Genomic DNA, 25,660 nt, shown 5'->3' with positions numbered 1-25,660 from the left:
AGGAGTTCACCACGGCCCCGGAGAACTAAATATATAAGAAAAACTATGTCAATTGGTCAATTAATTGTCACGTATGCAAGTAGGAACTAAAAGCACTGCTCAGGAAAAATAGAAAAACAAAATATACACACACACACACACACACACACACACACACACACACACACACACACACACACACACACACCAATCCACCAGTCTAATCTGCCTGGGGGGCTTCTGTGCCTGGAGGCTAATTATTCCAGTTTTCTTACACTTAAGTTTTTTGTGTAAAAGAAAAACCATTCATTCATAAAACCATTCAACGGTTAATCGTCTCCATTATCATTTACTTTAACCTCAGGTTCTACTCCATTATTACCTCAGTGTTAAAAATGCCAAAACTCTTAAGTTTAGTTTGAAATGAAAAGGAAAAAAAACCCCACAGAATTGTTATCCATGTTTATCTTTATCATTCTGGTCATTATGAATTTTACATCTCAGCAGCACATAATGCAGAATAAAAACAACTGAGTAGAAGCAAAGCTTTTCAGAAGGAGCCACAGGCAGCTGAGTCATCGACGGGCTTTCAGAGATCGTGGGACGTCTGTGATGAAAAAGGGACAGAAATCACTTTTCTTTCTTCTTTTCTTTAAACAGTTACTTGAAATGATGAAGGCCTTTGCACATTACAATGAAACAGAAAATGTAAACCATACTCTGGGGTGTAATTCTTTTTCTTTTACTGAAGATTTCCATTATTTTTCTTCTTTTTACAACACAAACAAAAATATTTAGAATAAATATAAAAAAATCTAAATCATGCTCCAAACAAAAAGGACAATCAGCTTGAATCAAAACGCCATCGAGCCCATTTACTCCAGTATTAATCAATGTCGATCTACAGAAGAACCCATAAAGTGCATGTTGTGATGGGAAAAACAACACTAAATGGAAACGGTACCGACTTTCAGCTGATGAAGATTCACTAAACAATTTTCGGTTACACTCAAACAAATTGCTCCCAAATTTAAACCATGGACTGGACTGAAACAAATAAAAATAAAAACTGTACAAATCAAAAATAATTTTAGGCAAAAACAAAACTAAGACTTAAAATGATCTTGTGTGCGTTTGGCTTCTCAAAAGAAAAGATTTTAAGACACACTAATACAAAAAAAAAAAAAAAAAATCATCTGCATGAATCAGAGTGGGGTGTTTGAAACTCAGGACTTCAGTAAATGGACTTAGAGCCCGACATGGTCCACAGAAAGTCACTTCCACAATTCAGAATGGTGCTCATCACAAGGTCACTGACTTCAGTTTGGTTATTTAGAGCAAAAACAGAGGAACAAAATAATAAAGTTGGTAATAGTCAGGAGAGTGTTAACTGACCACAAGGAGGAACTACTACGGCCTCCCCTGAAAACACTTCCAGTATTAAAACATGAAGCTACAAGCAGGTGGGTTTTGGACGTGTAACTTGGTCAACAGCGCAAAATCTTGGCAAACAGCACAAAAAAAAAGAAAAAAGAACAAAGAAACACAGAAACAAAAAACAAAAACAGAAAAGGGGAGAAGACAGAGGAAACCACTCAGCTGCTCTGGTGTGAAGCACCATCATGGTTGTCTATGGCAGTCTTCCCCACATTTCATTTAGTGTAAATCAAAGATGCGCAGTCAGCTTTCAACTGGACTACCCGGGTTTAAGAAAGGAGGATGGATGTGTGTGTGTGTGTGTGGTGCCTGCTGCCCCCTTTCAACCTGCCGCGCTCACGTTCTTTGGCTTTCAGACCAGGGCCTGTCATTACTTGACGTGCAGACCTCACAGTCCAATCAGTCCCTCTTACTGTGGTTGTTGTTGAGGACAGTGTGGCCGTTCTGCACATGCCCGTTTCTAGACTTTTCCCTACGCTCGCAATCGCCGTCTTCATCGTCTGACTCAGTTTCCTCCTTATCGCTCCTCTCGTCCTCGACGATGTCCTGATGAGCCAAAAACAAAAACCACAAAAAACAAAAAATGAGACGGGGTAAAATTTTACAACTGGTAGTGTGAGGTGATTGTGTTACACGGCCAGTTTAATAAATTCAAGAAATGCAAAAGCGGGTGTTTCTCACATTGCCCGGCAGGAATTTGACGACCATGCGCAGGATGAGCACCGCCCAGAAGATGTGCAGGACCTGCAGCACACACATCAACCCGTTGAAGAAGTAGAAGCCGAAGAAGGGGGTGTAGAGAGTCAGCGGGTACACAAACGTCGTATGTATGATCCTGAATGAGAGGACAAAGGCAGAACAGAGAGTCCAGTCAGAGCCACCTACAGCCAGCTTCAACAGCCCATTGAGAGGAGCCAGGAGGCTCCACAATGGCTCTGTTGTTGCATTTCCAGAATAAAGTCAGAGGAAGTTTCGAGCAAATTTAGGAAAATTCTACTAAATAAAGTAAACTACCCATTTACCTGCACAGTGCTGCATTAACTGAAAAAGAGCACCAGTAATGCTTATTCATCACAGTACTTTTTTCCCCTGCTTCCCACCCCAGAGGGAATTTGTGTGAATGAATCTGCCTGTTACGAACGTGTACACAGCAGCTATTGTGACACAGAGAGAGGACGCATGCTAAGAACCAGGGACAATATTGGTATGGACACCTTACACCTCCACTTGTGGGGTGGAGTCCTTTCACAGCGAGGAAGAGCAAAACATGAACATGAAGGACACCGGAACAACCTGTTAGGCCATCTCTCAAAAGCCATTTGTGCTCAGTGACGTAATTTACCACAGTGCCCAAAAGAAAACACTGGAAAATTCCCATCATGATAATGAAGATGCTTGGTATCCGTGCAACAGCGCATTTCTCTAATGGCTTTAAAAGTTTTTGGTTAACCTCTGAGGCACAAAGGAATTACACAGATGATGCACTGTATCCTGTAACTGTATCCTTTACCATTTCTAACAACGGAAAACATTTATTTGTATTTATACTCTTTTTATTTTTTACCAGAAGGGGAGGATTATGAGGCGGGTGACAATGAAAACTGCAGCAAACATGGTGAAGATGAAGTTGCAGGTCCTCCTCCAGCCTGCATAGTTGAACATCTTGGCAGACTTTAAAGAGAGAAAGCATTCATTCATTTTAAAGTCACAATTATTCATTCTCATAGCTTTGTATGATAGTAGTGCATTGCTATAAATGTTTTTGCATTATGGATATAAAATCTCAAAAAAGGGACACGGGTTGGAAAATAGTATTAGCTAGAAACTAATACAGATAAACTGATGTGTAGCACATCAGTTTCTCTGTATTCAAACTGTCAAACTGCATTGTCTCTTTAAAATTAATAAATAGAAACAGAAAGAAAGAAACTGAAATATGGAGACACAGATAGTGAAAATGGAGTGATGAGACAGGTAAACTGAAAGAAAGAGGCAATAGAAGAAAAAAAAAAGATGGACAGACAGAAAAGTAAAGAAAGAAAAGAGATGCAGAGAGATGACAGAAAGAAAAATGGACCGATAGAGGTAGAGAGGGGTAGATAGAGAGAGATGAGAGTTAGCTCTTCATGCATTTTCCTCTAGAGGGCAGGCAGTCAATGCTCTTAAGGTTAGCATGGAGGTACTCTGCAGTGTTTGTAGGTATCAAGGCAGAGGGCTGCTTGATACCTGCTGTGTGATTACATACATTCATTTTGTACCATTTCCTGCCATGTTAGCAGGTTGTCGTCATACCTCCATTAAATAGTCAGCGGCATCGTGAACCAACATGATCAAAGTCCCTGCCCGGATGTAGTTGACCAACCAAGAAAAACTGATGAGGGCGATGGTGGCCACATGGTGAATTATCTGTTCTTTGAAATCCTGGCGAAAAGACAGAAACGGATGATGCAAGAACTGAAATCCACCAGATTTAGTTACTTATTGATCAAGCTGTAAAGATAGGTCACCAATCGACCGCATTTGTCTGGTAGATGCAACTTTTACAAATCATTAACTTCTTGCACGCAGAGGATTGTAGAACTTCAGCGGTATAAAAAGAAACTAAATACACGTTCAAAAGAGTTAGAATAAAAGAAAGAAAAGAAAAACTCAACTGAAAGTTACAAAACAAATCTTCAAATCGGAAGCTGATTGCAGCTCTGATGCTTCCCAGATAAGCCTAAAAAAAAAATCCTACATTTCGGTTTAAAAGATTAGTTCCTTGAACTTGTGAACCAGCGTTACAAAACAGGTCGTGGCACAGAGGCCTCACAGTTTGCTTACAACAACATGCAAACCTGTGGACAAAATGGTAAATCAGTCTCTCCACAGTGAGATTTCCACAGAGCTCTGGTCACACATTAACTCAGAGACGCTAAAAAGCCAACAGCATCCAACCAAAGGAGCAGCTCCGTTTGTTGTTCACTCACTATGACTTTAGCAAAGAGACGATAAAGTGGAACCATTCACCATCGATAACGCCGTTCTGAATGCAGAAAGTACCACTCGATACAATAAAGTCAGGACTTGAGGAGAAAATCAATATCCAAACCTCAAAATACATTCTCAGTGTCATACGCACTCACTGGGTGAATTCTCTGGATGGAGGGTTGCTGAGGGGTTTTATAGGATAGACATCTAACAGAGCTTAAAGACAAAACAGTATCGCTTACTTTTCGCTTGACATCTGACGCTACGCTGAAAAGCAGTGAGATGTAGAAGCCTAGTTCAATCATGTAGTACCAGTACTGTGAAGGCAGCAGCGGCTGGGAGAGTAGAGGAAGAAGAGTTATTTTAGCCATTGCTCAGGTCATTATTTGAATGAAAGCAAGGCCACAGAGCAGTTTTAAATACCATTTTTGGGAAGTTCTCCCATATCAGCTTCACATCGTAGAACCATGGTTTCTGAGAGGAGAGACACAATCAGCGTATTAGTGATGGTTTAAGTGTTCAACACAACAGCTCAAGCACTCTAATACACAAATGACAAGCAATACAAGCACAGCATCCCACAGCGTGCAGACACAGTTCAGTTTCTGTCTTTCTGTGTAGCAAAGAGACTTTCTATTTCACCAAAGAACAGAACAAATGTTTTCACTCAGCACAAAGGTGTTTCTAGTCATGACGCAGATGTTACATATCCAAACTTGAAGTGAAGTTTCACCTTGCGTTACCCACACAAATACAGTCACCAGAGTGTTTCTGGAATCCCCCTATTATTTGCCCGTAAAAGCCAAAGTGAAGAGGACGACGATGACTGACAGCTGGAATCAAGTTACAATTCAAACCTTACCATGAGCTTCTATGATTTTACTCGCTTTACATGTTAACTCTCCTTTTTTTTTTTTTCTGTCTCTGTACAAAAAACAGCTCCAGCTGAACACAAATAACTTTAATTAGCTGGTCAGTTTTGTGGCTGAATCTCAGGAGACGCACTGTAGGAAACAATCTTCAACTTGCAGAAATGCATTTACTTCTATTAACCTTTGCATAGTCGTTGTTTGCAGAGAAACTTTGCTTTGTGCAAACATTTCTGACAGTATACTCACATCAATTAGGACTGCCAGGCCAGCAAAGAAAGCAAGAAGGTAAAAGGTAAATCTCCAACTGGAAGAGAGCGCACAACAATCTCAGAAATGTAGTTCTGGTAAAGCGTGACTTCATCATACAATATCGTAACACTGGCATGGCACATGCAAAAAACACCAAGACATGTTCCTACTGTGCTAATGTTGCTTCTGAAGTGATCCCATTTTATTTTTTACATATAGTTTACATATAAACTAGAAAACCCCATTCCACTACTGCCTGGAAACACCTGGTTTACATTCAGTGTTTTTTTAAATCTGGCATCTATCATTTTTCTGCTTGCAGTCAGTATCCTCTCTGCAATATGGGCGGTTTTGCAACAGCATTTAAAAAATGTCCTGCTCCCTTTTTTGTGGGTGTGTCTGGGTTAAAACCCAAGGTACTCATGATAAAACAGTCATCTGTGCACAATGGATAAGTGATGGATAATATAAACAAAACATTTTTTATTGTTGTCGTAATGACAGCTCATACAAAAAGCTTTGCAAGGTTACATCCAATGAGCCACTCTTACTGTCTGACACAAGTCCATTTTAAGACAGTTGACTGGGCCATTTCTAGATGTGCAACCTGTTGGATGTTTCAGCATACAGAGAAAGCTGTAGCTCTCTACTGTGATAGATGTGCGCTTTAAACACAGCCTATTTTGCCATCTTTCAGCTCCATGTTTTTATTCTTAGACTCTACTATACCAGCATTGCACGACTGACAGTTCAGAATAATGCTTAGTTATCTTTTACTAGGCTATTGTGCAGTCCAGCATTCATCCTTTTTCAGGCAATTTTTGTTTTTTGTTTTGTGCATTTTATGTTCAATATAGGTATTTGTTGTGCCTGAAAATGAACAAATAAATGAAAATGAAAAATGAAAAATCCTCTGTGTAAAACAAGTTCCTCGTCCTTTAAGGCCGCTTTCTTCTGATTGGCTGGCTCTCACAAACAGAAGATTTGAACAGCACGTGGGTGGGACTGCTCACAGCCACAGCCGTGTGTCTCAGATGACTATACTAAGAATATCCTTTCTCTGACGTCATTATATACATGTGCTGACGTCATTATATGAAACTTTTGCCACGTTAAATAGAAGTATCAACCATAGTGACAGCAGATAGAGCTGCTTTATGGTCTTTTAACGATGCATAAAAAAGAAAAATGCATTAAAATAAATGCTATTAAAAGCCTCCTTCACGTGGCTTTACTGTCATGGGGACCTGTATTCTCACCAAAGCAAATTATTATTATAACATGATACTTTGAAGCTGAAGTGTCAGATTTGGTAGAAGGATATGAAATTGTTATTTTACCTTGCTTCCCTAAATTTTTTGAGCTTGCTGGGTCGGTCCTGGTTCCTCCGGCGCCTGAACCACCTCTGGACCTGTCGCACTGAACACCCTGTCTGTTTGCTTAAACTCTCAATGGAGCTCTGACATGACAAGCAGAACAAAGAAGAGAAGAGTCAGCGCTGTATTTATAGTTGCAATGATGTCAGTCAAATGTCTCATAAAGTGTATAATACATTTCCTTAACTAGAAGTCTTTAAATATGTTAATTTCATAGGTGACTTTGGGCATTTTAACATGGGAGTCTATAGCAATTTCAGCAGCCATCTGATACTTCTGTACCGGCTCGATGACACTGCTTGGGCCAACCACATTAGATTTAGATAAATCTATCGTGGTCTCTTCTATTTAAACCTTAAACACTAAAATCTTGCATAGAGTACGAATTAAACACCTGTGACGTATGCAAACACAGGTACCTGTTTGGGATGCTTTGATGTGCTGCAGAAATAGGACTCCAGGACTGGATTTGGAGGAGCACGAACACGCTGCTTGTCACTCACTCCCAGAAGAGAGGCCAGAGGAATCGCGACAGTCCTAGGGGAAGAGGAGGAGAAGGGGTACACTTGGGTAGAAAATGAGGCTTACACATCATTTCATATTTGTCAGAAAGAAACATGCAAACCAGGCAGACAGGTGTAGATTAATAGGCAAATGACAGTGTGGGACACAAGTGTTAGAGAAAACTCACTGCTCAAATATCTGCCTGATGATGAGGAAGCAGAAAGCGATGGGTATAGTAGCCCAGAGGTCCTGAGGTTTAGGGAACACTTTGCCATCGTGATCCGTCAAGTCAGCCCAGCCGTGGCCTTCAGGAAACCAAATCCAGTCCGCCCATATCAGTTCACTCAGCCGAGACAGCATCCTATAGACAAAACACAGAGAGAGGAGTCTGCATGTTATGGAAGGAAATTAAGACAAGTATTAAAAAGAATATTTTGTCTGCTTGGTGATCTCCTTCTAGATTTTCTATCAGATAAACCCAGCAACTAACTCAGCCGTGACCGTATCCTGAGAGGAAGCTCTGCAAACTGAAAGCTGAGAGTAATTAGTATTGATTGGAAGTTATTAATCTAACCAAGCGTCTCCAACACACACCATCTCTTACACTTCCTGCTCTAGATAAATGGGAGTACTGAAGGCAGTATTGTTGTGTGTGTTTTCCAGCACACACAACAATATTTAAAAAACAAATACATAAACTGTCTGGGTCAGCATGAAAAAACAAAAAGAAAAACAGGTACCATCTCCAGCAGTTGCCATGCTGGATGTCTGACAGCAAAGTCTTATCCGCAGATTAACGCAAAATGCTGCGGCGCCCAAGCTCAGCTGCCATTATGTGTTTAATTAAATAAGTACTCACTGATTAATGACATACTGTTTATCTGAACGGCAGACAGGAAATTGCACAACAGCGTGTACTAATAATCTCTTAAGCGAGACAACATGATATTCACCATTTGTGGTGTTTATTCATTTCCACTGTAACTTCTAGAGAAAAGAGAACTACACAACTGCTCTGACAAGCTCAGTTAACACAATGATTACGGTGGATTTCATCATACACATGTTAAACAAAGCAATTACAGAAGTCAGGGCAACTTCTTTTTATACAACTTTCTAACTATGGGGTTAGCCTCTAAGACAATCTGATGAGGAAATGTATAAAAGGATATGCATTGCATGAATTCTAAATGTTGCTTTTCAATGCCTGAGACATCAAATTAATAATAATAATAATAATAATAATAATAAGAGGGTCACATTGAACACTCCTATTTTAAAAGGGATCCCCAACTAAAGATTTTCAGTGCACTTTCATCATGTGCTCCTTCACTTTAAAACAAACAAACAAACAATCTAATTCGAGTTTCACGTTCACACACATAAACATGTTCCATATCTACCTTTCACAGTATAGCAGCATATGAGGGGTTTATATCCATCAGAGTAATTAATCTGACAAAACTGAACACTTATGGATGGCTGCAGTTTCTCACATTCCCCTGTGATCAGGGTCATGACTGTTCGTTCTATTTCACAGCAACCTGTCCTGCAAAGGTAGTGCAAAGTTTACTACGTTACAGGAAAGGAGTCTTTCCCGTCTTTTGTATTCCTTAGACTTGTTCATGCCCTTGCTACAGTATTGTTTTGTCTCTTTGTGCTGTTGGAAAACTGATATACTCAATCACAATGATAGCAATGGTAAAAGAAAAAGAAAGGGGGGAGGGGATGGCAGATGTTGCTTATATGCTAAAAATGGATCATTTTAGCTTGATGTTAGATCATTGCCAGGCAAGGTGATGACATATTAATAAACCATATATAATTAAACTTTTGTGGCTTTAATCTAGATTATGCCGTTTTGAAAATACAACAGCAGAATGCTCTTCTTCTGCACTAAAGGGACATAAATGCTAAAAAGGGTCATTTTAGCCTGTTGCTAAGTGATTACAGGCACCATGATGACATTGCAATATATGATATATATGTAAGAGCCTGAGTTTGCTTATTCAGATGGCCTAGGAGTAGTTTGCAGTCGCACACGCACGCACGCACACACTAGACTTTCCTTGCCCCTTGTATTTTTATTTTACTAATTTTTTTACAGCTCCTTTGCCATCCAGCCACTGGTTATGTTGTACTCCGATTTATAGTCAGCTGAATGTACCAAAGGTACTGATCTTTTGGAGGTTGTTTTCATCTACTGTCCTGGTCTTTTCTCCTCTTCTTATCCACAGGAAACCTGTGGGGACCACACTTTGGAGCACAACCAGATTACATCACTGACCCAGCATGCACCTAACGCACAAAGTAATGGTGGCGTTTGTAGGTCATAACATGTTAGGATGTTTATGAAGCAGTATTTTGTTGTGTTTTTAGCCAAAGAACTACCGTACAGAATTTTTTTATGTAACTGCATAAAGGCATTAAAGAATCTTCTAATCTTCTTCCAAAGACAATGATGTGACCAGGGAAACCAGTGCTGTCATGAACCAGGTTTCGAGTGAAATCTGGATTGAGATGTCTTAAATTTCGAACTTTTGATTTTAATTTTTGGACCAAAAACAAGGAGCAGAGTCAGAAACCTAAAGAGCAGTATGACTGCTTTGTTATTAGAGTGTGCAAACAGCAACATAATCTGCAGTCAAACAAACTGCATGATCTCAGCGTAGTTACAGGCAAAACCTCAAAGGAGGTTTAGTCACCTATGGATTCGGGCCATTTGAGTCGGAACATTGCTTTACTGCTTCACATTTTTTACTGCAGACAGTGTTTTGTGACAGTGTGAGCAACTTTCTGTTGCTAAAAATTGAAGAGGAAAATCCAGCTTTATGTGTGTGTGGACTTTAACCTGCTTCGAATCTGCTCGGTCAGCCTTAATTTGGCTTCAGTGGGACGGCTGTTTCAGAGATACAGCGACTCATCTGGAAACAGCCGCAGTCAAATATCAACTATCTTGTTTGTTAGAGTTACTCAGGTTGATTTGAGTCAACCTGTTTCCTGTTGTTTGTCAACTCTCATGCCTCAGTGAGAAACCCTTTTCTGAAAGTGTCCACAATGTTGCTTAGCTGACTGCAGATCAGGTTAAGTCTTTTGAACTTTACAAAAGGAGAATGGGTTCTCTATAAAACATTATAGATATGTTAATGAGTGCAGGTTTATTCAGTCCTGAGTGATTTATGGAATTTGGGTGAACATGCAGAAGGACTTGCTGTCTAACACGGGGAACTGGAAACCGACCCGCTCAGGCTTTGAGGTACACATTTGTACCTGTAGTTGGTCCAAACTAAACTAGCAACATTTAAAAGCAAGTGAAAAAATGCAGCGATAACATGCAATAAAATTCCAGAGGCCTAAGAGTTTATAGGTAAGTGACAGCAGCACCTGCCTTTTTTACAGCAGCAGTATCTGCTCTGATGGTGTAACGTTTCCTCCAAGTCTTCCTGACTGGAGATCAATAGTTGGCGGAAGAACACCAGCCGCTCAGCGATAAGCTGATATAAAGCCGCATATTTTCTTAACCAGCTTTTGTACTACTTAAGCTTCAAACTGCATGCATTTGTTCCCACATGATTTTGACTGCTTCATAACAAATCTCATCTCTTCTATCTCTGTGTGAGAGCTGTCTAGGTCTCTTACAGTTAATGATCAATATCTTCTGCCCAGTTTTTCTGCATTTTTAACTACTTAAAAATATTCCTTTGAAATCTAAATTGACAGAGGTACAGAGAAGACAATTAGTTTTCCTTAAGGCTAAAGGATTCACTGGATAATCACAACTTTCACTTTCATACCTTTTCAAAATGCTTTTCCTCCTTTTTAGCACATACAAAATCAACAGTAGCTGCTTATAATAAGACTGGATATGAGATCAGGGCCAGTCACACAGACTGCAATTTGTCCATGTACTATAAAGAATCATAACTCATCTTTCTTTTGTTGGTTTATTTTAAATAAAGTAACCACATTATTGCGGTAGAACTTACATGATATATGATAGATAAAGGATATATTTTCCTACTCTCTTAATAACTGCAACTGTTCAATACTTTGAATTTAAGAGTTAGACAACTGTAAATGTAACTGGTGCCACTTTAATCATTTTTATTTTGTGAGTTAAGAAATGGTTGACCTTAAATTAAGAATCACTTAAAATAAATACTGTACAGATCTTGCTGAATCAATTCCTGTACAACCAACTCATTTTAAGGTGGACCTAATATGCTAAAGTGTTTTACCGCAGACTTCTAGGTTTCTTGCATGATATCATGCATCACTGCTCAAACGTTGTCCAATATATTAGACACAACCACCTGTTGCTAAGCAAAAATTTCTATTACCCAAAACTGGCCACTGCCTTGAAGTGGTTCCCAAAAGTTGCTGGTTGTTGCTGGTTGAAATCGTTTGCAAAGAAGGTGCTGCACTAAAAACTCCTTGTGATTGCTTTGGTTGCTAGCAGATTTGCCAGGTTTCCTGTGATTTCTGATGTTTGTCTGCAAATCCTCACCAACTACTAGTAGTACAACTTGGAAAAGTGCAACACAAATGAAAATCAAGGAGCCCTGACTTCAAAGTAAAAGTTGTGCCTTGGCGCTAGCCAAGCCAACATGTTGGCAGCTTTTACTTTGTAGCTTTTACTTTGAAGGAAAAGAGTCTCCATCTCCAGTTTGTGTCACACCTTTTCACTACTGCTCAGAGGATAGCTGGAAATTGTAGACAAGTCCATCACTTGCATTCAAAGAACGATCACAGCAATCAACCAATGAATCCAATTACAAGATGTTTTTTGCCAACAAGTTGGGAATATATATTTTTTCCTTAGCAACAGGTGGCTGCCAGTGGGTCACTGACCAGTCTATAGGCTTGTTTGACTACTGGCTCGATCATATTAATATTTTCCACCCACTTACGACAGGTTGTTGCCAGTCCCCTGTGTGACTGGGGAATCATTCATTTCATCCTACACAGTTGCTATCAGTGAGCTTCTGGTAGAATGAAGGTCTAAGGATTTTTCACAGTGACTTTTTTTATACTCTCAACATGTATAATCCATTGGTGGCCAACTAAAAGTATGCAGGTCTAAGGCTCTTGTGCACCGGCTTTTATTTTTCTGACCTGGAAGCTGCATCCATCTTTTATAGCATCTGTGGTTGACATTCTGTTAGGTCAAAGAGTCTGTGTCACCTTACTTTACAGAAGTGGCTCTACCCACCAGCTTCCCAAACTTTGTTTACCAAAGACAAGCCAATCAGAGGAAAGCTAGCTTTACAAATTGGTTTCAGATTATGAATAGAGAGGGCTGCACCAAAGCCTAGTAAAAGATGAATAAAGATTATTTTGAATTTGAATCAGGCCTGCAAAGCTACCCTAGTAGCACACAAGAATTGAAAGCTGGAGCTAAAAAGTGAGGTTCATACGTCCTCTGTAAAGTTTTCCAGTTAGTGTGTGACACCATCTACGCTGTTTGCGTAAGCGTGTGCAGGGAGTGGCTGCATGAGATTAAGCGTGGTGCAAGCGGGGAGTCTCCCGGACATAGCGGAACAGCCTGTCTGACTCACTGAGATGGAGCCTTGAATAAGTTTCCCGAACAACTACTCTTAACTCTCTTATCACAGAGTGCCACTTATAATACTCAGCCTGATGAGAGTTCTACAAAAGAGCAAGATAAACCAGGCTAACCTCCCCTGAGTGTTTACGTTAGAAAACTTTTCTTCTGCGGGCACTTAAATTGCACGCTCAGAGATATAAATGGCCGTTTATCTTTAGCAAACAACTTCCTAACGGCGGCTGTTTGCGGTTTGCACACTTTCATGACCTTCTTTTTTTTAATCGCGGTGTTCCCACAAAACAAACACAACCGACATTCGGGACAAGTAAAGGCCTGCTAGCTTAAAGTGTGAGAGCTACTTGAACGTCCCCCTAACTGGTGAACCGGAGACGGCGTGTGTCAGCTAAGTTTCATGGGTATCTTCCCCCGCCCGGCTGAAACTTCACGTAAATGCTCCAGGGAGGGCGATTCTCCTGTTTCTGTCTAAAAATAGCAGAAATGAAAAACAGTGTGTGCGTCCGAGATTAAGTGTAAAGGAATTAAAGTTTTGAGGGAGCTTTGTACGGTCTTAACCGCATCGTGTAACGGTGCCGTACTCACCTCTCTCCGCTGTTTGTAGTAAGCAGGTAGTCCTAAAATGTATGGCGGCGGCTCTGATGCTGCCGCTGCTGCTTCTGCTCGCCCTCTGTTCCTGTAGCAGCTGACGAGATTTCAGCTAGTTCTCGCCATTAAAGTCGCTCCAACTTGACCGCTCAGTGAGCTGTAATCTACTCTTTCCTCCAACCACAAGTTCGCCACATTCTCAGTCAAGAAAAAAACAAAAGCCCGTGTCGCACTTTTCTTCCTAAACTCTCTCCTGGGGTCGTGATTTTAGCTGGATCCAAAGAGGATGTCAATAACTTTTGTGTTTTTTCCCCCCTCCCCGTTTCATCAAAGTAGTCTAAAGCTGTTTCCGCTGAACTGCCGGGTTGTGTAATTGGTTGGATATGGTAGATATCAAGTAAAAAGAGGATGAGACGGGGGAAGACTATTTAAAGTGACATTAGCCTAGTCTACATCTATGAGGAGTGTTTAGTGCCACACGAGGCGGAAACGCGCCTCTTTTTAGTAGTAGAGTCATTTAGACACAGGCATTCAGCCTGTGTCTAAATGACTGCTTCCACATTCAGATCGTATCAGTGATGATGGTGGTGTAATTTTGCAGATATTATCGTGGCACACTTTGGGCCTCTTAGTATCAACTGAGCATGGTGCCAATGTCACAGCCAACCATGTCCATACCTTTATGAGCACAGTGTACCCATCCTCTGATGGCTGTCTCCAGAATTAAACACACCCTCTCACAAAGCTCAAATAATCTCAAACTGGTTTCTTGAGCACGCCTGTACTCGAATGTCCTCCAAAGTCACCATAGGTCAGTGTAATGGAGCACCGTGTCCATGAGTCTCATCACGGATGTGCAACTGAAAAATCTACAGCAACTGTGTGATGTCCTTAAAATCTTTGAGAAATGTTTCCAGCACCTTGTTGAATCTGTGCTGTGAAGAGAAGCGCTGAAGACAAAAAGGGGTTCCAACCCACTACTTTATATTATTAGATCATAATAACACGTATCACTTTAATGTGACCTGAGGATTCCCTCGAATCGATAGCTTCCCAGTTTCACACACAGCACGCTCTGCTTAGCAGTGTTTTAGTTGTGACCAGTGCTGCAGCAGACTTCAGTTCAGGTGGAAGTGTTTAATTTTAGTTTGTCGCAGCTGCAAAAATGAAAGAAATTTGTTTTGTTTTTTTAATCTCTACAAAACTAATACTGCTGATTCTGAACTGGCTAGTTTCCATTAACAGTGGTGCTTCAGCTCACTCTGCTGGTGATACCTGGTTACATCATTTTTTTATGTACGCTACATTAATATAATGTTTAAAAGGAAGTAAGATTAATTTTTACATTAGGTGTTTTTCACAAGCTTCTTAGCAGACAAGTTCATTATTTGCTGCCTTTAGGCCATGTTCAGACAGGCGATAGCACCAGCTGAGTGCTCCTGTAAAGATCTCTAGTAGATAAAGAGTTTTCTGTCCTCAGAACTCACAACCGGAAAGCTACACACCCCAAACAAATGTGCACTTACCTCTACATACTTATGTGCCGTCTTTCTACGCAGACATTAGCCATTTTCCCCCTCAACGTTACATTTTTCTCCAGCTTTTTTCTACTTCTCGTCTTTGTGGCATTAATACCTCCTCATAAATCGAAGCATGCCAGAGGGCTAAGGCATGTTTAGACTGATCAGACCAAACCCAAAAGGCTGTGCCAGACAGACTCGGTGCATACCCCAGCTGTGGTTAAACACACACCTCAGCCTCCTCCCTTGTCTTCATAACTGAGCTGAATATTTATGCATGCACAGTCATCAGAAATCACGCTGCCAAAAGTGGCCCGACAAAATTATGTGCATTAAATCTGGGCATTATGTTAATCATGTACATAAATGTGCTTCATTTACCAGTGACGGTCCATTCAAGCAGCCCTACAAGGAAATTAAATGAATGGAAAACTTCCTTTGAGTAGTTTTCAGTCAGTTAGGTCCACAGTGGAGCCACCAAACCTCTGGAGGATTACAGATATTTTTCACTTTCAATTCTTCTTTAGGCCTTTAGAGAGCAGCAAACCTCCCAGAATAACCCATTCACGATCATACGCCCAAACTTGATTTGATTAGTCTCACAGGGGAAAAAAGGAAAAAAAGAGCTCACACTGTGACATTTCTTCTAAATTGTACTTTATTTTCTTTTAAAGACATATGTTTTAAAACAGCGATTGTAGAGAATAAATAAAGAAACGTTTTTTTCCACTTCCATAGGTACATTTATGTAATTAAAAACTCTATAATAGCAGTAGTGTTCATCATCATGAAGACCACAGGAATCCTGTTTTTTTTTTCTTCTTTCTTCTTCTTCTTCTTCTTAAATTAAAAAAGAAATTGTCACATGTCCCCCGCCGTCAAATTGATTACCAAATAAATTAAAACGTAAAAAATCAAGATAGAAAAATTCCCAGCCCTTCCTTCCGCTTTGTTAATTTTTAAAAGTTGTGGCAGCAGAGAATGTTAACTGGTGAAGTTTTAGAGTCCTCCTTTTTTTTTTTTTTTTAAACCAAAGTATTTACAGTGAGAGGAAATCCATTTCTCTTCCAGCTTAAGTACCCCCATTGTTTTTAAATTTACATATAAATAATAAAACTAACTCTACATAACAATATTACAAATGGTAATCATACAGAGTAGTATTTTCTTTTGCCTCCGACTGTGTAGACTGGCCTTCTGTTAACGCCGCAGACCACAAATCACACTATACAGTAGAACCCTGTTCAGTAGAATAACATCAGTGATATGCTTTTTCTTAACATGTATATCTTGTTGCCAACAATAGATATATACATATATAAATGAATCCAGCTGTGGAATGATAGGAACTCGGGAGCACTTCTCATATTGCGGATGCTGATTCAGTCGATGCGTTTGTTGCTGATATTACTGCTGCTGCTGCTGCTGTTTGTTTTTGTAAAGCGCATACACGTGATACTGCTTTATGTGAAGTGTTGCTCCTGTGCTATATGGTTGGTCAAACAACCAAAAAAGGCTGGGACATCCCAAGTGGTTTTTCTTGATTGAACACTTTCCTGGGAGGTGAAGAAGGAACAGAGGAAGAAGAAAAGGAAAGAGGAAAAAAACAAACCAAAGTATGAGTATTATTTTTAGATCAAATCGCAGAAATCAAACACAGAAGTTTAAGACTTTGGAAGTGGTGTCTGCATTACACACTGCTTGCACTGATGCCTCAGGGGGAGTCTGAGTAATCAACTAGTGTCCATGCAGCTGGAATAGGGACAGTCACACTGCCGCAAGTGTATGCACGCTCTTAGAAAATTGTCTGTCGTCTTTTATTGCAGGCAACTTAATTCAGAACATGCACAGTAAGAATTCTGGTGGGGATCAACTCTTTAAATTTTAGATAAAACAAATAAGATATATATTTCATCAGAGGGGCATTCACAAAAAGAAGTATTTAATTAAACTGCAGTTTCTCAGGAAAACTCATTTTTGCATCACAAATTCATATTTTCTAAGCAAACTGCTGCAAACACAACATCTGCAGGTATGAGAATCTATTTATTACCTTCTGAGACCTTTTCCTTTATGCTTCGTTTATCTAAAATTGAGAGAAATTGTGCAGTAGGGCAGTACATGAATGAATATGAGTCTCCTGCTCTCAATCATAAAGGCTATGCGAAGCCTAGCTCTAATTAAATACAGCAGAATTTCAAAGATATTAACTACGTCAGTGAATTTAAGTGAAGTATGTATAAAACTGTGCACAAATACTGTGGGGTGTTTTACATTTGATACATTGTAGCTATTAAAAACACAAAGACAGCGCAGAGGATTAGAGGGGAAGAAAGGGAAACTGTGTCAATGGCTGTTTAAAGTGATTTGTTTTTTTTTTTAAATGGAGTGGAATAAAACTTTATTAAAATTTACTGATTGTTTCTGGGGACTAGAAAAATTCTGTAAGTAAAATTTTTTTTAACTCTCCTGAAAATTCACTTTCGGATTTTTCAGCAGTTTCAGACTTTTTGCAGCACGATAAATGATTTTTTTTCTTACTTTTGACTTTATGACCTGCAGATGCTCTGATTGTTGTTTTGGTTTGGATAAGAGGTGGACTTTTTTTTTTTTTTTTTGGGGGGGGGGGTATTATCTCAACCTTATGATTATTTATGGTTTTTTCTTCTTAGCTTTTGGAGTCCCAGAATTCCTACAGAGGAATGTAGTTCCTCAGCCAGCAGCACGTGTCACAGGAACAAAACAGCTTTACCCAAAACCTTCTAGTTAGTGTCTCATTTGACACACACACACACATACACACACACACACACACATACACCAACAATTTTCAGATTTTACTCAACACAAAAACACTCGCACTAACACGAGATGTGATCACAAAGTTTTAGGATGCTGCCACCGAGGGCTTCAATAATTCAGATTTAGGTTTGGCCTCTTCAGGGTCACCCGAGTGAGCAACTCTGGATCTCTTCTAGCTCTGCTGACCTTTCTAGATCGCAATGGACATTAGAGTTGCTCAATCATTTTCAGTGTCAGGTTTGACCAAATATCCTGTGGACGATTATCACTGATGATTAGACAGTCGTAGGATCCACTGCAGTTTCCACATTTTCCAAACCTGAAAGTGATGCATCAGGTAAGGTGTGGAGAAGGGAGTGTGCTTCTAATTAATTTGTACCCAATGATGAAACTGACAGGACAGTTTAACTGTAACATTCTGAGGCATCTGTGGGAGAACATTAAAGGCCATGTCCTAAATTTGGGGAGAGGGGCGGCCGTCATTGTGTGGTAGATTGTTTTGGCCTTGCATTCATTAGCCACCCTGCTCCTCAGATTTAGGGAGCACATCTTAAAAATACACATTAGGCCAACACAGAGTGGTAATAAAAATGCTTCCAGAGAGCAATTTTAAATTAGCACAGCAGGAGATGAAAGATGTGCAAAAGTGCACAAGGAAGTGACCTTGAAGAGCAGGTTGGCCATATTTTATCTAGGTATGGTTTGTGATTCATAAGCTTTATGATTGCACCTCGTACAACGCTGTGTTCATCTCACACACGATCAGTCAGTCGTACATAAATACTCTGCTGTCAACCATATACAGGGGCACGTATATATTTTCTTTCAGCCTCACAAAAAAATAAAATAAACATGGACAAAGTTCAGGCACAAAGTCACATGGAATTGAATCACGACAAAACGAAAACCTCGCACTCACCGAAAACTACCACACCATCCAATTAAACAGAAGGGATATGTAAGAATGATAATCATGACAGACGACAAAAATGAAACCAATCAAAACCAAAGAGATGTCCGGGAGAGGTCTCGTGTATCCATATTTGATGGTCAACCAGCTAATTTAGCTCTTAGCACTGAAGCTTTTAGAGGACTTTAAAGGCAAACAGCATGTCATGATAATCAGTTGCTTACAGATGCTGAGGTAATTGACGATTACTGATCAGTGTTTGCAAGGATTAAAACCAGGATAAAATAATAAAAGAGGAAACTCACAGCACACCAAACACAGTTCATGGTCGCCACAGTAACCCGCCATGCAGTTGAGCATGGTGAATCAAGGCAACGGCCCAAACCCCCCCCCAAAAAAGAAATAAAAAACCAAACTGCTAATGGCAACCATCACAGGCAATATCGCCACAGCAACCAACCAACACAGGCCAATTAACTTACAACGCAGTGAGAAGGAAGGGGAGGTAGTAGGTTTTAGAGGTTGCTAGGCAACTGTACCCATAGCGACGCACGTCTTCACCATATATGTATGGACGGGACAGTCTTGAGAGTGGTGTGGCGTTTTTTTGTTTGTTTGTTTTTTCTCTCTTTCTCTCAGGAAAAATGGCACATATGGCACAGCACAAAAACAATAAAATGAAAGTAAAAAGAAAAAAATTAATGAGGGACAGCAGTAGGCATTCAACCCTGTGACAGAACACTGGTTAGACAACATTTGAACCCATTAAAAAAAAACAACTAAATAAATAAAATAAAATAAAATCTACTTCTCAATACAGAGTGAGCAAAAAAAACAGAACAAGCCACTTTTACACAACAAAAGGTATCTTCTGATCCTGTTAAAGACTGATGGTATTCTTAGTGCTTTCACCTCATTAAAGTTAATCTACTGTAGGGTTATTGACTTCTTTGGTTCCACATGAAAGACAGCCATTTACCCCCCAATTACATCCACTCTGTCTCCTTAGCTTTCACACACAGTTCCAGCTGTCTATCAATCCCTCCCTTGAGCTTCCTCCTCCCCAAAAAACTCCTCAAATGTGTCGATATATAGAAACTCACCTCCTTCAGTAAGGCCTGTTGGCATCCTTGGGCCTCTTAAGCTGCACTTTCAGTCTCTTCATGCCAATCTGGAAGCCGTTCATTGCCTGGATGGCAGTCTGGGCGCTGGATGGGTTGTCAAAACTCACAAACCCTAAGAAGAAAAAAGAAATAAAAGGCAGTGTTATATCACAGCAGCATTTCTTTCTGTGCAGGAAAGAAAGAGACACCTGTGACCGTCAAAGTGACTCACCAAAGCATTTACTCTGATTGGTGGCACGGTCGACGAAGACCTTTGCAGAGATGACGTTTCCAAAGGGCAAGAACATCTGCAGTATCTCAGAGTCAGTGAACTCCTGTGGCAGGTGGTAGATGAAGATGTTACAGCCCTCGGGACCTGTACACAAAGACAGGGCAGCCATAGAGATGCACACAGGTTAAGCGGTCAGTGAAAATGGCAGTTTTTTTCCTCTGTTTTCATATAATTCTGTGCCAAACTACCTCCAGCTACACAGACTTTGTCTGCAATGTTTATCTCATCCTTTTTTGTGTGCATATTAAAACATACAGATTTAAGGAGCGGTCTTTACAAATCTGATTTTTTGCTGCAACACACCAATGTGCTTTCAAAGTTTATTATATATCATTATTTTATATAATAATTTCCCCAATGAGCCTGTGTGAACCGTACCACATAAAGGTTGCCTGATGAGTCTTGATTTCTGCTCTAACTTTCAGTTGGTAGGTTTCCAGTGTACCCATCTTCTAATGGTTGCTTCCAGCAGGATCACACACTAGTTATAAAGCTCAAATTATAAAATGGGTGGAGTTCAGTGCACTCAAATGACCTGCCAGATCCCAGTTCAATAGAGTGCGTCTGGGATGAGAGACTCATCATGGATGTAGAGCTGACAAATCTGCAACTGTGTGATGCTATAATGAAACAAATTTGAGGAATATTTTCTAGCACCTTGCTGATTGTATCAAATGAAGAATTAAGGTAGCTTTGAAGGGTAAACATGGTCCAAGCCATTATTAGCAAGGTGTACCTAACAAAGTGGCCGGTTTAAATGGCCGATAACATTTGGTCAACATTTCCCTAAACAGCAGAACATTTTGGTGGTTTTCTGTGATGTAAAGCTTGTTTGATTTGTGGTAAATTAGCCAAACATGTAAAACCCCATTTTGAGTTTACCTTCTCTTTGCTGCAGCTGCTGCGGCTGCTGAGGTTGCTGGGCCACCAGCGTGGGCTGGTGAGGGAACGGCTGTCCCACCAGGCCATAGGCAGCAGGGTAGGTGGCTGATGGAGAGGAGGAACAGGTGAGCCGAGAGTGGTGGCGATGCAAGCAGAACACTGCACACTAATCATTTTTCACTTAAAACATCTGACAGAGCTGCATCCCCACCTACAGGTTTGCTAAAACTGGGCTATGTTTTGCATAAAGTTTGTGATGTGTGACTCACTTTATATTGCTGGAGGTTATTTACACTTTGTAATATATGTGCATGTGTTGACTTTGAATGAGAGTTTCTTCTTTGCACATGCAGCAGTTCTGACATCCAAAAGGTACTGCAGCTGCATTTGATTGTAAGTTTCAATTTGCATTCGTAACCTGAAAAGGTTCTTACTTAAATCTAAATCTACTAAACAGAGTCCAACGTCACTTAAAGTTTGTAATTGTCCCTGTTCTAACACAAAACAAGGACTTCTCTACCACAAATACATTTCTAGAAATGCATGGTTATTTATTAAGAATTTATTAAGTTATATTGGACATGCGTGCCACTGTAAATCCTGATTCTCACCTGTATAGTGCTGCATGCCTGTATAAGCTTGCTGCAGGGGGTCCAGCACAGGACTCTGAGCTGTAACACAGTCAACATGTGGTTAACAACTTACAGCATAGTAAAAAAAAAAAGTCATGAATGTTATTTGATATATTTAATGTTATATGAATGCTACACAAGAGGTTTGTGAATCTGAGGATACAGCTATAATCTGTGTAGGATGCGATGCCTGTACCTTGATAGGCATGGACCCCGTTAGTGTACAGGGTTTCTGTAGCTGGCTGGCCGTTGGGTGGTGCTGGCACAGAGGGGTAGCTGTTCACTGCGATTGGTGGAGGCAGAGCAGGAACGGGTGTAGCTGCGATGGAGGGTGGAGTGCTGGTACCTGCAGATGATTTCAAAGTAACAGCAATACTCTGTCAGTGCGCCCCAGGGTGGCTGTGGCTACAATGTAGCTTGCCATCACTAGTGTGTGGATGACTGGATATGTAAAGCGCTTTGGGGTCCTTAGGGACTAGTAAGGCGCTATATAAATACAGGCCATTTACCATTTTTATTTTTATTTTATTTTCTTAGAATTTGCACTTTTTGCACAGTTTAAACATTTGATACATTTCATTTGTTCTACTCTAAATAAAATATGAGTTTATGAGATTTGAAAGTGGATTTGCGGTTACTGTGCATGAAAGATCTCTATTGTTTCAGTGGGTGAGAGGAGGGTGGTGATGTCACGTACTTTCACGCACCAATAGAAACCTCTGACGCAAATGTAATGACAGCTGTTTGACTGATTAGTTACTTTCAATCAAATTTGAGGTTTTGTATCATCGTTACATAGAAACGATCCTTTAAACAGAGTGAACCATAGCCAGCAGACTGTTACCAGTTTTCAGAAGTCTTAAATAAACCACGCAGCAACTTTAAGGGTTGAAAATTTTGAATCTAACGACCACTTAAGGTTGGCTTCAAAAGCAGGTGAATTGCTCGCTTATCCTGGCAATTTCCACCTTTATTTAAATATACAGTTTATATATAAACTGTATAAGTAAGTGAAATACATCTCCTACTCCTATTTTACCTTAAAAAGTAAGAGTTAACTTTGAGACAGAATGAAAAAAAATACAGAATAGATGTGTGTAATTTTGTCCTCTCTGGTCCACCTCTCCTTGTATATCCGCCCTCATACTTCAGGCAGAAATCTAATCAAGGCCAGACATCTCTGCCTCTCATTACCTGAGGACGGGGTGATGGATGCAATCGGCGTGGCAATGATGCTGCTGGGGTTGAGGGCAGCGAGCTGCTGCATCTGAACTGCAGCCACGGTGGCAACAGGAGAGAGGTAGGCCGACTGCGCCACCAAGGCCTGCTGCTGCATCAGCTGGAGGACAGAGAGAGAGATGCTGTGATGGATTGAGGAGCAGGAGTCGGCAAAACTGACATTTAGAGTAAGTTCGGAGTCCGTGTTTCGGTGTGCAGAGGCCATTAGTGTGTATTCTCAGACTTGTAAAGTACAGAAACACCAGCAGACTTTTAAAGCATGAAGACGCTGTGCAGAGGCTCGTCATCAGACATTTAGTGAGCGATTTGTGCAGATTAGAAATGACTCACGTTGTTCAGATTTCCCTCATCAACGTGCTCCAATAATGAGATTCAGTCACTAAAATTGATGTGTTTAATATTACTGTGACATCTCCAGACCCGAGCCTCAATAAGAAAACAATAAGCAATATTTGATGATTGATGATGTATATTTTTTTTCTCCTGTTTTTCACTATTATTAACATTTGACTGTTATTATTGTTATTAATATTGACATCAATCTAAATTACACAGACATTTATTTTCATTTACTGCGAAGCAAAATGTTCAACATTTCATCTCGTGGACTTCTGCAGAATGACAGAGGGCAGAGGTCACCAAATTAACAATCAATTATATTTATCAGATGAAATGAATAAGCAGTAATAGGCCCATAACTCTTCTTTTCCTGAAGTGTTTGTATTATTTTCAAATTAACTGACATTACCAACTACATCAGCTTGGCAAAAGGCTTGTTTATTGCCCTGTACACTTGTCTATATGAGAGTAAAATAACATGTTTTACTGCTTTTAATAGATGCATCTGCAACATCGGTCACTTTTATTTAGTGAATTGAAAAACGAGTTATAATGGGGACTCCAATTTGCCCCGTAGGCCTTACGTTGAAAAACTACACGCTCAACTCAGCAATCTAATATTTTTAATTCAATTCCATTCAATTTTATTTATAAAGCACAAAATCACAACAACACTCGCCTCAAGCTGTTTTATATTGTAAGGTAAAGACCCTACAAGAACACAAAGAGCCTGTAATAACATTTTTAACAGTAGACACATATTTGTTGTTTTCTGTATTCTTTTATTCCAACTGTCGGCTCTATATGATGTCAAAAAAGGTTATAGCAATCTTGAAAAGCAAAAAAGTTCCTGCTGCCCCAAATCATGTGATCACATGGGCAGTCAACCTGACTGAAATAAAAGATTCAAAGATCAGAGTTAACACTGTTTATGCAAGAGAAAGGATAAATGGAGAGGCAGCACAAAGCTGCTGTAATAAACTCCAGGAATTAAAATGTGAAGATGGAAATGAGTATAATAGGTTCTCTTTGACTTATTTATTTTAAATGATGATAATTATTATCTCCATTACTTATTTATCTAACTAATTCACCTAATAAATGGATCTCATTGGTGAGACTAAGTCAGACCAGCCTCCAATAGCTTTGGGGGATCCCAAGGGACTAGAAGGGGGACAGATGGGGGACTGATGGGGGTTGTTCCAGAGTCTAGTGACCTCCCATGTGATGGCTTGAGTCAACAGTCTTACTTTAAAGGACGCAGAAATAAATAAGTGCTGTAGAGGGGGAAGAAAATATGCTATAACGTTCCCAAGTATCAGTGCTCTGACCCATCCTGACTCCACCAGCAGTCATTGAGAACAAAAAAAGAGAAAAGAAAATTCCCTGTTCTTACTTAAATCCCTTTGTTTCTTCCTTTTCTCTCTTGTTTTTGTTGTTTTATGTTTCCCTTTAATAAAACAGAAAACATGAATCTATATGTTTGAAGGATACATCTAAGCACCGCAGAGCGCTCTGCCTAGTGACCTCACTCATCGGGAAAAATCGCTTCCTGATGGTTATAATCCCTCATTACGATCAAATCATGGGAATAATTAGTCTTTAGTTCACGTTGTGTGCTCTTCACCTTAGCTGTAATAAGGATTCATATTGACAAGACTTTATCGATACCCAGCGGCATTATTGATTCTTCTTATAGGTCAGATTCCTTATCGATTCCCTTCCTGATTCCTATTCGGTTTCCTGTGTGGGAAGACTGTGGCAGCATCGAGAGAGCTGCTTTATTATCTCTGAGTCTGAACACCGTGTAGAAACAGAAGGCGCGCATCTGACTCAGTCGTGCAAAAGCCACGAGTCTGACGTCACAGTTTTGCAACATGCAACTGTTAGAAATACGTGCCAGCCCCGATAAGAGAAACTGACAAGCTTGGAATCAAAACACATTCAGTGGATTGGATCATTTCTTCATTCACATCTCTGAGCTGTAAACAAAGAATTTTATTGAACCCCGCCTTCGTTTTTGTCTAGCTTGGAGCTTTACCTGCAATTTCTCTAAATTACCCTTCCATTGAGCATTTTTTAAAATTTTGTTTTTATGTGACCTTTTTTCTTACTAAATTACAAACACATCAATCATGAGTAAAAGTCTCGAGAGGCCTCGTTAAACATCATAATCTGAACAACTGTAAATGAGGCAAATCTGAAACCATTTGCAGTAAATGGTCAATTAGCGACGATGACTTTATATTGTTATTTGAGATTTTTTTCCCCTCCCAATTATAATCATCTTAATATCATATGAGACATCTCTTTTGGATTGAAATTCTGAGTATAAAATGCTTGAATAGAACATTACAACTCAAGCGTCTCTCGAGTAGCTTTTTCTTTTATGTTTTTTTTGGG

At 39.9% G+C, this 25,660-nt stretch overlaps 2 protein-coding genes across 3 annotated transcripts in view; both read right to left on the bottom strand.

Annotated features, from left to right (window-relative positions):
* Positions 1 to 194: 194 nt before the first annotated feature.
* Positions 195 to 13,964, bottom strand: LOC308384086 (ceramide synthase 2-like). The gene is made up of 12 exons (XM_080862421.1): positions 13,536 to 13,964; positions 7,575 to 7,748; positions 7,303 to 7,420; positions 6,848 to 6,966; positions 5,505 to 5,562; positions 4,810 to 4,860; positions 4,629 to 4,721; positions 3,709 to 3,837; positions 2,981 to 3,087; positions 2,098 to 2,251; positions 1,830 to 1,962; positions 195 to 586 (listed from the first exon to the last, which is right to left on the bottom strand). The coding sequence occupies exons 2-12, from the start codon at positions 7,745 to 7,747 to the stop codon at positions 555 to 557; spliced, it is 1,167 nt and encodes a 388-aa protein (XP_080718547.1). The 5' UTR covers position 7,748; positions 13,536 to 13,964; the 3' UTR covers positions 195 to 554.
* Positions 13,965 to 15,698: 1,734 nt separating this feature from the next.
* celf3a (cugbp, Elav-like family member 3a) overlaps positions 15,699 to 25,660 on the bottom strand; it is a 37,638-nt gene continuing 27,676 nt past the window's right edge. For both annotated transcript variants that reach the window (XM_080862963.1, XM_080862962.1), the window contains 7 exons: positions 22,874 to 23,018; positions 21,876 to 22,025; positions 21,659 to 21,718; positions 21,048 to 21,152; positions 20,106 to 20,249; positions 19,874 to 20,006; positions 15,699 to 16,614 (listed from right to left, as the gene is read on the bottom strand). In XM_080862963.1, coding sequence (XP_080719089.1) covers positions 19,879 to 20,006; positions 20,106 to 20,249; positions 21,048 to 21,152; positions 21,659 to 21,718; positions 21,876 to 22,025; positions 22,874 to 23,018 — 732 coding nt within the window. In that variant the 3' untranslated portion in view covers positions 15,699 to 16,614; positions 19,874 to 19,878. The remainder of the gene's footprint in view (positions 16,615 to 19,873; positions 20,007 to 20,105; positions 20,250 to 21,047; positions 21,153 to 21,658; positions 21,719 to 21,875; positions 22,026 to 22,873; positions 23,019 to 25,660) is intronic.

Source organism: Rhamphochromis sp. 'chilingali' (assembly GCF_963969265.1).
Source record: "Rhamphochromis sp. 'chilingali' genome assembly, chromosome: 17".
Lineage (NCBI taxonomy): Eukaryota > Metazoa > Chordata > Actinopteri > Cichliformes > Cichlidae > Rhamphochromis > Rhamphochromis sp. 'chilingali'.
This window is presented reverse-complemented; position numbering and strand designations above follow the sequence as displayed.

Bases quoted from the DNA above. Each gene is read 5' to 3' on its own strand.
- LOC308384086 (XM_080862421.1), bottom strand. From the start codon at position 7,747: ATGCTGTCTCGGCTGAGTGAACTGATATGGGCGGACTGGATTTGGTTT. The intron at 4,722-4,809 runs GTATTTAAAACT...CTACTCTCCCAG, and splicing joins GGGAGAACTTCCCAAAAATG to CCGCTGCTGCCTTCACAGTA. The intron at 3,838-4,628 runs GTAAGCGATACT...TCTTTTCGCCAG, and splicing joins CGTCAGATGTCAAGCGAAAA to GATTTCAAAGAACAGATAAT.